This window comes from Hyla sarda, chromosome 4 (genome assembly GCF_029499605.1).
Source record: "Hyla sarda isolate aHylSar1 chromosome 4, aHylSar1.hap1, whole genome shotgun sequence".
NCBI lineage: Eukaryota > Metazoa > Chordata > Amphibia > Anura > Hylidae > Hyla > Hyla sarda.
In genome coordinates, this window is record NC_079192.1 from 285,366,076 (window position 1) to 285,379,073 (window position 12,998).

General features: G+C 38.5%; 1 protein-coding gene across 12 annotated transcripts in view; it reads right to left on the reverse strand.

Moving 5' to 3' along the window:
• Positions 1-12,998, reverse strand: part of METTL25 (methyltransferase like 25) — a 260,766-nt gene that overhangs the window by 20,328 nt on the left and 227,440 nt on the right. For all 12 annotated transcript variants that reach the window (XR_008892719.1, XM_056574422.1, XM_056574426.1 and 9 more), the window contains one exon: positions 5,809-5,883. Coding sequence is in view for 11 of the 12 variants with exons in the window: in XM_056574422.1 (XP_056430397.1) it covers positions 5,809-5,883 (75 nt within the window). In the remaining variant the exon portion in view is untranslated. The remainder of the gene's footprint in view (positions 1-5,808; positions 5,884-12,998) is intronic.

Sequence of the window (12,998 nt, forward strand, 5' to 3'; positions counted from 1 at the left end):
TAAGCCAGCATGTTCCTCCTGGGCTCCTGCTCTAACTACCAGGACTAAGATGCAGCAGTTTAAAATGTTTTTGAGTATTTGTCACACACGTTGGCGTCATGACCACTGGGTCTCGATGGGTTTCTATGGTAGCCAGTGGGGGATTATGAAGGCTCCAGGTCTGCCATGTTTCTGCCTTCACATAGATTGTCAGTAATGCTGTGTATTATATAATAGAGTGATTAAAAGATTGTATGTCATATGTTTAGTATCCCCATGTCTTTAAAGTACAAAGTTGCCAGTTTCAGGCCTGCACAATCTTCAGCTCCAGTGTGGAAAGACTGGCCTGCATTTCCCCAAGCTGGAGCTGAAGAACATGGGGCCTGAAACGTGAAACTGGTGCTTTAACATACAAACTCATCAGAAAATTTACCATTAAAAAGTTTTCTTGCAAACAAAGCCCCCAGATCCCTCTTTCAAGAGAAAAATAAGACATTTATAGATCTAAGAATGTGGAAACAAAAAAAAAATGTTTTTATATTGTGCCAAAGTAGTAAAACTTAACAAAACTACATACATTTGGTATCACTGTGATCTTACTGACCCAGAGAATAAAATATATTATCTTATTTTCACTGCACAGTTAATGGCGTGAATTCAAAATAAAAATAATTTTTTTTAAAGAGCTAACAATGACAACAAATTGTTGAAATGCTGACAGAAAACAAAAAAAAAAGTTACTGCTCATGGAATGCAACATTGAAAAAACTAAGAAAAAGCAATGCATTTAATTAAATAATTATAGAGACTTAAATATATAAAGGGAATCAACATGGTAAAGGAGGAGAGCATATTTACAAGAAGAAAAACTACCACAAGAGGACGTAATGTTAAATTAGAGGGGCAAAGGTTTATGCAGTAATATCAGGAAGTATTACTTTACTGAGAGAGTAGTGGATGCATGGAATAGCCTTCCTGCAGAAGTGGTAGCTGCAAATACAGTGAAGGAGTTTAGGCATGGATGGGATAAGCATAAGGCTATCCTTCATATATGATAGGGCCAGGGACTATTCATAGTATTCAGATTATTGGGAAGACTAGATGGGCCAAATGGTTTTTATCAGCCGACACATTCAATGTTTCTATGTTTCAACCAACTGTCCCCTAGGGGGACTTAAAAAGTGTAAATGTAAAAAAAAAAGAATTACGTAGAATTACGTTTTTTTTGGTCACATCACATTTCATAAAAAACTGAATAAAAAAGCAAATGCCACAGTGGTACCGATAAAAAAATACAGTTCATGGTGCAATTTGCAGTAAATAAGTATTGTTGTTATAGCAAAAACCTGAGGAATACAGATAACAATTTTACCATATAGTGAAAAGTTCAAAATCTAACATCCCCGCATGTGCAAAATTGCATTTTTTTTATACTTCACCTTAAGTATTTTTATATCAATTTTATATGTTATTAAAAGGCCATGTGAACATCTGCACAGGTCTTTTCATTACAAATTTTCTTCCACTTAGCTCCATCCATTTGGGGGGGGATGGGGAGGTGAGTGGTTACACACCAACTCAGACTGTGGCAGGGGGAGGGAGCTTTGAAGTGGGGATCGACCGATATCGTTTTTTTAGGGCCGATACCGATAATCGGTGGAGGTTAGGGCCGATAGCCGATAACTTATACCAATATTCCGGTATAAGTTATCGGCTATTTATCCCCCCGTGACACCGCTGCAGATCATTGATTTAAAGCGGGCGCTTTAAATCAATGCACTGCAGTGGCTTTTGCGGTGCCATAGGCCGCCGCCACCCGCCCGCTTCTCTCCCCGTACCTGTCAGGGTGGTCCGGGCCATCCTTCCTTCCTGTAGTGTCCGGCGGCATTCCGGGTGGAGGGTGAACTGGTCCGGGCTGTCCTCCTTCTCCGGGGGTCATCTTCTCCACTCCAGGCAGGCTCCGGCCTAGTAACGCAGCATAGATGCCGCTGCGCAGTGACGCCCGTGCGCAGCGACGCACCTGACGTCACGGCGTAGCGGCATCTATGCAGCGTACTAGGCCGGAGCCTGCCCGGAGTGGAGAAGATGACCCCGGAGAAGGACAGCTCGGACCGGTTCACCCTCCACCCGGAATGCCGCCGGACACTACAGGAAGGATGGATGGCCCGAACCACCCCCATTACGGGTAAGTTTAATATTTTTTATTGACTCGGAGGGTGGGGGAGGGGCCCGACCAGTATAGCGGTATGGACAAAAATCCATACCGGTATACCGCCCAGCACTACGGTGGGGGGTGCGACGCGGTGCGGTGGGATGGGGGGGGCGGTCGCGATGCGGCAGGTCGGAGGGGGGGGTGCGGTCGCGGTGCAGTGGGGGGCATTATCGGCTTATCGGCAAGGTAATTGCCGATACCGATAATGCCCCAAATCGTGATTATCGGCCGATAATATCGGCCATACCTATAATCGGTCGATCCCTACTTTGAAGGACAGAAAGCAAACAAAAAGTTCATTTGCAGATGAAAATCGCACGGGCTGTGTACTAGTGCATACAGAATGTAGCACTCACACGACAAACTGGATAGGATGTAATAGAGAAACTAAACATTTTTAATAAAGACCCATGGAGAAAGTATACCTTTTTGTGCACCATAATAAATATATTTTGAGAGATATCCATAGCCTTTAAATGTTGGCAAAAAATTATTTGGCTCCTAAATCTTTCAGAAAAGGAGCCTTTGTCTCCAAAGAAAGGTTTTTATTTTGGACCATGGTCTTAACAGTTTCCACAAAGACTTGAGAATATCGGTTAGTTTTAAATGATTATTTATTTTGAATAATAATAGACTTGGTAATGTGTATCATAAACCTTTTCACTGTCAAAAAAACTTTCAATTATTAGAGATATTATCGGAAAGAAAATGCACTGGAAAACATAATTTTGAGGACTTTTCTCACAGGAATGTTATATTTTTGGCTTTCTGTTAACGATTGATGGAAACAATTGAATACGCTGCTTTGTTGTTCAAAGGTTTCCTGGTGATGGCCCCATTCTGCGATACAGATGAAAAATTTACTCCTTGGCAGGTTAGAGATTGTAAACTTGCAAAGAGACTGTGAGTTGCAGTTAAAGGATGTATAAAATACCCTGCAGTGCTTTTATTAAAGTAACTTAAATCACAAGGCCACCACCAAATCTTACTGAATCAGTTTATTTTTATAGAAAAACATCTTAAATGTATGGCTTCAGATACAGACTATATATGGTATCTGTGACTGTTTATTAGTACCATATAAAGATGGTAGTTGTCAATACTTCAAAAATAGAATACCTGTTAATGAAAACTGTACAATGTGGTTGTGTTAATAACCTGATTAAATGGGAAATAATGTGTTTGGATACCAGTACAATAGAAACATTTGCTACCCTGCATGCAAAGTGTACATATGTGTGTGCACTAATGTAGGTTTTTCCAAGGCAATTAAAATCAATGACATATTTTAGTCAATTAACCTATTAATACTATAGGTGCTCTGAATCTTTTACAGGAATTTCATTGATTTTCAGAAAAAGATGAATGGCATAAAATAGAAGAAAGCTAATTAAATCTGCTACCCCCCCCCCCCCCCCCCCCCACTGGGCATGTTGTGATGACCTCACATACATTGTTCTTATAATGCCGCTGCCTTTCGCAGTACTCAGCAATCCCATGCCGAGGCCAGTGATCAGCTGCAGCATCACATGAACAATGTGGTGAGCTGATGGGTAACTACATGCTTTTTTTTCAGGTTTCATCTCATTACCTGTGACAGCCATTTTCTTCATGAAAGCCCAGAAAACCCCTTAAGATCAACTGGTGCCAGAAAGTTAAAAAGATTTGTAAATTACTTCTATTAACCCCTTAATGACCAAGCCCATTTTCACCTCAAGGACCAGGCCAATTTTATTTTAGCGTTTTAGTTTTTTCCTCCTCGCCTTCTAAAATCCATAACTCCTTTATATTTCCATGTACAGACCCATATAAGGGCTTGTTTTTTTGCGTGACCAATTGTACTTTGTAATGAAATCTCTAATTTTACCATAAAATGTACAGCGAACCCCCCCAAAAAATTTTTAGGGAGGAAATTTTTATGAAAACCAAAATTTTGCACATTTTGGAGGGTTTTGTTTTCACACTGTACACTTTACGGTAAAAATGACATGTGTTCTTTATTCTGTGGGTCAATACGATTAAAATGATACCCATGGCTAGATACTTTTATATTTTTGTACCGCTTAAAAAAAATCTAAAACTTTTTGTACAAAATCAGTAATCTAAAATCGCCCTATTTTGACCACCTATAACTTTTTCATTTTTCCGTATATAGGGCGGTATGAGGGCTCATTTTTTGCACCTTTATCAGTACTTTTTTTAGATACCACATTTGCATATATAAAACTTTTAGATCATTTTTTATAAAAAAAATTTTTTAATAAAATGAAAAAAAAGCAGCATTTGTGGACTTTTTTTTTTTTTACGTTTACGCCATTCACCGTACGGGATCATTAACATTATATTTTGATAGTTCGGACATTTACGCACGCGGCGATACCAAATATGTTTATAAAAAAAAATGTTTACGCTTTTTGGGGGTAAAATGGGAAAATTGGACAATTTTCATTTTTATTGGGGGAGGGGATTTTTCACTTTTTTTTTACTTTTTATTTTTACATTTTTTAACTTTTTTTTTACACCTTTTATGTCCCCATAGGGGACTATCTATAGAAATCATTTGATTGCTAATACTGTGTAGTGCTATGCATAGGATACAGCACTGCTCAGTATTATCGGTGATCATCTGCTCTGGTCTGCTCGATCGCAGATCAGAGCAGAAGACCCCGGGAGACGGCCGGAGCTAGGTAAGGGGACCTCCGGCTGTCATGCTGGATGATCGGATCCCCGCGGCAGCGCTGCGGGCGATCCGATCATCCAATCAAAGTGCCGCAATACCGTGATCTGTATTGATCACGGCATCGTAGGGGTTAATGGCGGACATCCGCGCTAGCAGCCGGAACCTGCCGTGTATGACGCGAGCACCCTTCCGATGCTCGCGGTCATACACAGGACGTAAATGTATGGGAAGTCCCGCCAAACCAGGACGTACATTTACGTCCGTGGTCGTTAAGGGGTTAAAATTTTTTAATCTTTCCAGTATTTTTTAGGGGCTGTATACTACAGAATAAATGTTTTTCTTTTTGGATTTCTATTATGTCACGACCACAGTGCTCTCTGCTGTCCATTTTAGGAACTGTCCAGAGCAGGAGAAAATCCCCATAATAAACATATGCTGCTCTGGACAGTTCCTAAAATGGACAGCAGAGGTCAGCAGAGAGCACTGTGGTCATAATAGAAGAGAAATCGAAAAAGAAAAACATTTCCTCTGTAGTATAAATCCCCTAAAAAGTACTGGAAGGATTAAGATTTTTTAATAGAAGTAATTTACAAATCTGTTTAACTTTCTGGCACCAGTTGAATAAAAAAAAAAAAAGTTTTCCACTGGAGTACCCCTTTAAATTCTATACTAAAATATGATACAAACAATAGATAAATCATTTTGGGTTACGTGGGTGTTTTTGGATTAGTGCTTTTTTCCCCATACCATATCATGGCTTTTTCTTTGGAATTTCTTCTACAGATTTCATTAGAGAACAGAAAAACATCTGAACAAAAATACAGGTTAAAAAATTAAACAAAATAAAAACTGCATAAAAAAATCAATGGTTTTCTTAAAAGCATTTACAACGTTAAAAAAATGTGCACGTAAAGCATTAAAAATATATTAATATTACCCTGTTGAATGCTTCCAACTCGTTTCGCCTTGGTTCATACTTTTGGTAGTATTCCATTATTTGATCATCTGAAAGCTAAAAGGGGACAAGTAAAATAAACAAAATTAAAGTTGTGTCACGTCTGAACAAAAGAAAACCCAAGACAGATTATACCAGTGATTTAGGAGTATGTGGCAGCTGGTAAATACACCCTATATAATCAAGTGTTGGGACCCACCTCCTAATCGTTGACTTCAGGTGTTTCATTTAATCCTATTGCCACAGGTGTATAAAAGAGAACCTACCGGTGCAGTATGCTCTTACACACATTTGTGGAAGAAGGGTTGTTCTAAAGAGCTCACTAAAAACCAGCGTGATTTTAATAGGTTAAATATTTTGGAATGTGCTCCTTATGAACATTGGGTATTGCTTAACCATCTGGTTAAATAGTTGTACATATGAATTTAATATTCATTCTGTAAATTATTGGGGTAATAATTGTCCTGTACTGTAATAGGATGCCACTGTCAGTATGTTAAATATCTTCTATCCTATGGCAATACTGAAAAGTGGAAGTGTTTAGAAACCACAGCAACTCAGCCACAAAGTAGGGTCACTAAATACTGAAGAGCAATTTTGCTGACAACTGCTACATTTTTAACTGAAAAATGCCACATTTTATCTCGTATTTAAAGGTGTATTTCGCTGCTCAGCGATTCAAACAAACTGTTCCGAACGCTGGAGCCGAGAGCTCGTCACGTCATAGCCACGCCCCCTCATGACGGCATGTCCCGCCCGGCCCCCTCAATGCAAGTCTATGGGGGGGGGGGGGGCTATGATGTCACAAGCGGAGTACCCCTTTAAATTAGCACAAAAACTGTGTACCAGGAGCTTCATGACATGGGTTTCCATGGCTAAGCAGGCAAGCCTTTCGGCACAAAGCAAAATGCCACGTGGTAGAGCTGTGGAAACGTGTTCTGTGGAGTGAAAATTCACACTTCTTTATCTCAGAGTCTGAGGGACAAGACTGGTTTTGGCCATTACCAGAAGAATATTATCTGCCTGACAGCATTGTCTAACTATAACATTTGATGAAAAGAAATATCGATAAAATATTAGGTTTTGCAGTGAGATACCTTAAGAACCATAGAAAATTAGCCTAAAAGCCCAAAGAGGAAAAGAGCTTAAGTGTTGTCCTTAATAATGGCACTATATTAGTAGTATAGCTCATGGATGGTACTGGTACTCCTTCTGGACATACAGCTGGTTTAACTGTCTCCCTGATGCCCTCTATAGGTATCTGTATGTTATAAGGGCTGTGTCTTAAAAGTACCTATACACATTTGACAGCTGTCCGACAAACTATTGATAGGTCTATTTGCTAAATCTCCTGATCTTTCCATACATGTGACCGTTTGGCTCAGCCAAGCATACTGATGTTTTGAATGGAGAGTGAAGGGGTAAGCCACTGCAACACTGCTCTAGTGGTAGCTTATCTCTTTTAGAACAAAAAAGATCGGACAGTTGAAAAACAACATTGGAGGCCATCACATACACCTACAGTCAACTGGTCCTGCCAAAATTGTCGGGTCCAGAATACTTTTTTTTTGTGTATGGGGCTTAAATGGGCACTGTCAGATTCAAAAACGTTTTAGATGTTGTAATTTACCTTTCTAATATACTTCATAAAAAAAGGATTTCCTTTTTTATAGAAAACAACCATGGCTTATAAAAAATGAATAAAATAAAAATAAAAAAACACTAGCGGATTCAGGACATGGTCCTGTCTGGCTGCTGCATCCTTTGTACTAGCTGAAGCACAGGCTAGGACAAAGTCCAAGAAGTGATGGCAGGAATAGAACTCCTCTGTGCTCACTCCTGTCCGGTCTATCAGACTCCTGTCTGAACACAGAGAGGAGGGGGTTACAGAGCAGCCTGCAGGGATTGGATGAAGGGACCCAGCACAGCAGACTCAGGAAGGATGTAAATGCATGGTGAGTGAGTTCAAGCTCAGTGCTTGCCTCAGACACACCCTTTCCTGAGCAATGGATGTCAGAATGAGTGAGCAACAGAACAAAGGGAATTGTGAGCCAAATACAGAAGCTAGGTAGATAAAAAAAGAGATGTAAAGAATCTGTTACTCTGAGTGAGTAACATATATGAGCAATATTGTTTTTCTGTAATATGACAGGTATGCTTTAAGGCAGGGGTCTCAAACTGGTGGCCCTCCAGATGTTACAAAACTTCAACTCCCGACATGCCCAGACAGCCTTGGCTGCAGCTACCGTCTGTCTGGGAATTGAAGTTTTTCTGGAGGGCAACCAGTTTGAGACCCCTGCTTTAAGGCATCTCACCCAGCCACTCAGAACCCTACTCTGTACTGAGGAGAAAAAACTCAAACAGTTGTCCTTAGCTCGGTCTCTCTAGTCTGAGTGATACTTCTAAATATGCTTCAAGTTCTTTACAGAAAACCTGTCCGCTGCAATTCATGTTCCAAATTGCTAACACTGTTGAAGAGGTTTTAGGGCAATGAGACACATGGTACCTTCATATACCAGACTGTGTTACCTTAATGTAGAAAAATACTTTTTTTCACTGATGCCAAGTGTCAAAGGGGCGTTCATAAGCCCCTGAAGTGCTGACGGCTGGAAAACTCCCTCGTTCTCATCCCTGCTTGATTGACAGATAGGGTTCAGCTTTCAGCTGACTGTCAATCAAGCAGAGATAGGGATTGTAGGGTATAGAGGAAGCTCTCAGGCTACCTCTTTGTAACGGCGAATAAAAACATTTCTCTATACAGAAGCACAGATAGATATATGAAGAGTACTATGTGTCTCCTTATCCTAACAGCTATCAAACAGTGTCAGCAGTTTTGAACTTGTACAGTATTGACCCTGGCCCTGGGTTAAACCTTGGTAATAATATGGTAGCTTCTTCTAGATGATACTAAAGAGAGAGTTTGCTTCCTTTTGGAAGAGAGCCAATTTCTATATTAATTGTACAGAAACAAATGGAGAAACGTAACGTATTTATAATGAAAGTTACATTTAAAATAAATGCAGTTATCCTTACATTCATATTGAAGAGGGCAGAAAAGCAGGTGCCTCCAGCTGCTCCAAAAGCAATGATGATTAAGTAGATTAAAACTTCACTTTTAATTCATAATGTTAAAACCAAAGGATATCCATGGAGAGTAAAAGAACACACAAGAAACACCGACGCGTTTCGAGCCGTGGATGGCTCTTAGTCGTGACAGTGTGTTAGCGGGCAAATGCCCCTTATATAGTATGTACTTCCAATGAGCATGGCAGAAACCAGGAAATGCTGGGACCGGAGGCTGAATGACGTGTACAAACCATGGTTCGCATGAAACAAAGCCACAAAACATGGAGTGGATTGGAGAAGGGTGGGACTAAAAAGAATGTATGTATGTGAGTGTGTGACAGCCGAAACATAAGTGTGAACTGCAACATAAATTGTCAATCTTCCAATATGGGAGAAGGATGAGACAAACATAAGTAGTGTGTATAAATACATGTGCATATCCACTAGGCGTCTCAAGCTCATTCCCATGTTGATGTTTTATATATATATATATATATATATATATATATATATATATATATATATGAATTGTTTGCAAATATCAACTACTGCAATATATTATACAAAAGAATATTGCAAAAAATAGATAACAGGATCTAGATAATAAAAACAAACACAAATGTCAAAAATATATATAATCATATATCACCAAGCGATGTCAATATGTTACACAGAGTCCGAAAATTAAAAACACATATTGCAGATCATTTTCGCTGAACTATTAACACATTTACGTGCAACCGATCTGTATCTGGCCTTACCAAACATCTCAGAGACCACCATCAGGGAGATGCAAATGGATTTGAGGTTGTGGGGATCGAACGTGTGTTCCCCTGTCGCAGGGGAGGGGATCGAATCAAAAAGTTAAGGTCCAGAGAAGCCTTTTGGATCTTGACTTTGGATTCCAGTCACCCTTATGGAATGAATGCCAAGCACGATCTAATGTATATATACTAATATACATAGAAAAATGTGACCTATATACATACACACTTCTTACTATAATCTAGAAATCTCTTGTTTTATGAGTATTATTAATAATTGTTATTCTTTCCTCTTACTTTATACGTACTAATCGCCGCGACCCTATTTATATTATTTATGTTATAATTCATACCGAATTGTTTTTCATATTACCTTCAACTGTATAGGTGCCGCTGCGATCTCTACTTACTAATTTAGGTTGTGAATATACCCCACAGGTTACTGTTTATTTTCTTCGTACATCATGTTCATGTTTGTCTGGCATACTGCAGCATGTTTATATATTATATATATATATATATTATATATATATATATATATATATATAAACATGCTGCAGTATGCCAGACAAACATGAACATGATGTACGAAGAAAATAAACAGTAACCTGTGGGGTATATTCACAACCTAAATTAGTAAGTAGAGATCGCAGCGGCATTAACATCTTGCTGCGTACACCTATTGCGATTTTACCCATTCATGTAACATATTGACATCCCTTTGATTCGCTTGGTGATATATGATTATATATATATTTTTATATTTTTGACAGCCTTATCACATTTGTCTTTGTTTATTATCTAGATCCTGTTATCTATTTTTTGCAATATTCTTTTGTATAATATATTGCAGTAGTTGATATTTGCAAACAATTCATATATATATGTATATATATATATATATATATATATATATATATATATATAAAACATCAACATGGGAATGAGCTTGAGACGCCTAGTGGATATGCACATGTATTTATACACACTACTTATGTTTGTCTCATCCTTCTCCCATATTGGAAGATTGACAATTTATGTTGCAGTTCACACTTATGTTTCGGCTGTCACACACTCACATACATTCTTTTTAGTCCCACCTTTCTCCAATCCACTCCATGTTTTGTGGCTTTGTTTCATGCGAAGCATGGCTTGTACACGTCATTCAGGCTCCGGTCCCAGCATTTCCTGGTTTCCGCCAGGCTCATTGGAAGTACATACTATATAAGGGGCATTTGCCCGCTAACACACTGCCACGACTAAGAGCCATCCACGGCTCGAAATGCGTCGGTGTTTCTTGTGTGTTCTTTTACTCTCCATGGATATCCTTTGGTTTTAAAGGGGTACTCCGGTGAAAAACTTTTTTCTTTTAAATCAACTGGTGACAGAAAGTTAAACATATTTGTAAATTACTTCTATTAAAAAATCTTAATCCTTCCTGTACTTATTAGCTGCTGAATACTACAGAGGAAAGTCTTTTCTTTTTGGAATGCTCTCGGATGACATCACGAGCACAGTTCTTTCTGCTGACTTTATTATAATAATAATGCTTTATTTATTGTTGTCCTTAGTGGGATTTGAACCCAAGTCCCCAGCACTGCAAGGCAGCAGTGCTAACCACTGAGCCACCATGTTGCCCTTAGCATACATCTGCTATGCACGGTTGCTAAAATGGACAGAGATGTCAGCAGAGAGCACTGTGCTCGTGATGTCATCAGTGTTCCAAAAAGAAAGGAATTTCCTCTGTAGCATTCAGCAGCTAATAAGTACTGGAATGATTAAGATTTTTTAATAGAAGTAATTTACAAATATGTTTAACTTTCTGCCACCAGTTGATTTAAAAGAAAAAAGGTTTTCACCGGAGTACCCCTTTAACATTATGAATTCAAAGTGAAGTTTTAATCTACTTTATCTTCATTGCTTTTGGAGCAGCTGGAGGCCCCTGCTTTTCTGCCCTCTTCGATATTACCTTCCGGGAAACAGCCCGTTGCTTGCACTACTTGAATTTCCAGTCATCTACTCCGTTACAGTGGTGAGCTAAATCTCTTCTCAGTTTTTTTTTCTTTTTTATCCTTACATTCAGTCTGTTTATACCAGCAACATAAGGGAGATAAATGAAGATACAAGGATGCTGCAGAGTTGTTATAGATATTGCAATCACAGACAAAATGGTTCAGTTGTGTATTTATGACCCATTTTACACAGAGCCTTGTATCCTGGTAATGTAATACAAGCATTTCCAGTACTTAGTCTGCACACTGTGCTGTTGAATATTTTGGCAATAATTATGTCCTAAGTCAGGTAAGTGATAGTAAATTTGCATAACGAAAAAACCATCTGCTTACCTTGCTAAGAACCTATTACTAAAATAAGACAACAGAGTACCACTACACAAATTGTAAAAGAGCTATACAACTATCTGGGAGTACAGTTGCTTTACTTCTTGAAAAGTAAAACTGTAACACCATGTACATGCTACACTGCTTTAATGAGACATTATTTTCATAGGATTTGGGATTTTTCCAACAAGTTTTTGTATCGTGGCAGTAAACCTGCTTTCGCAACAATTATACCTGAATCAGAAGAAGCAGAGAGTAACCAATTATTTAGTGACGTGACATGCCCGACCTGCCAAATATTGTACTTTAAGATATAAGTAATCCTTGATGCAACCACAAAAATGCTATTTCTTTGAACATTTCCTTTTAAATCCCACACTGGGAAATAACACAAGGCAATCTTTATTTTTAGGCAGCATAGCTATTTGGATAATCTGAATTCTTGAATGTGCTAAAATCCTGCAATAAACTAAATCTCTGCATAACCTAGCTTGGTTTTTGACAATGAACTCTGCAGTTAAGAAGGATTAAACACCTTCTACTGAGTTAATAACGCTGCATGTAGTTTTTCAATATTGAATGACCTAGCAAATCCAACAATTTAAAATCTCATGCCAATTACTTGAAATTAGGTCAAAAAGCACTAAAGTTGTCATTAACAAACACCTTCTTAAAAGGAAAAATCATACAGTGCTACCTATTGTATGGTACTTAATGATGATAAAGAAATTGCTACGTTTGTATTGGTTATATGGTATGGTGAGCTTTGTTACAAATAAGACGTTGCTAGGTGGGGTCCTGTCATTATAAATAAATGTTATATGTGGTACATTCCAAGTGTGAAATCCAAGCGTTGTATAGAATGACTAGGAAATCTATTAGGCCAATTATGGAAGGTGAGGTTTTAGGCACTATCTATAATACCTACAGATATGGTATATTTATATATATATATATATATATATACACAGTACAGACCAAAAGTTTGGAAACACCTTCTCAT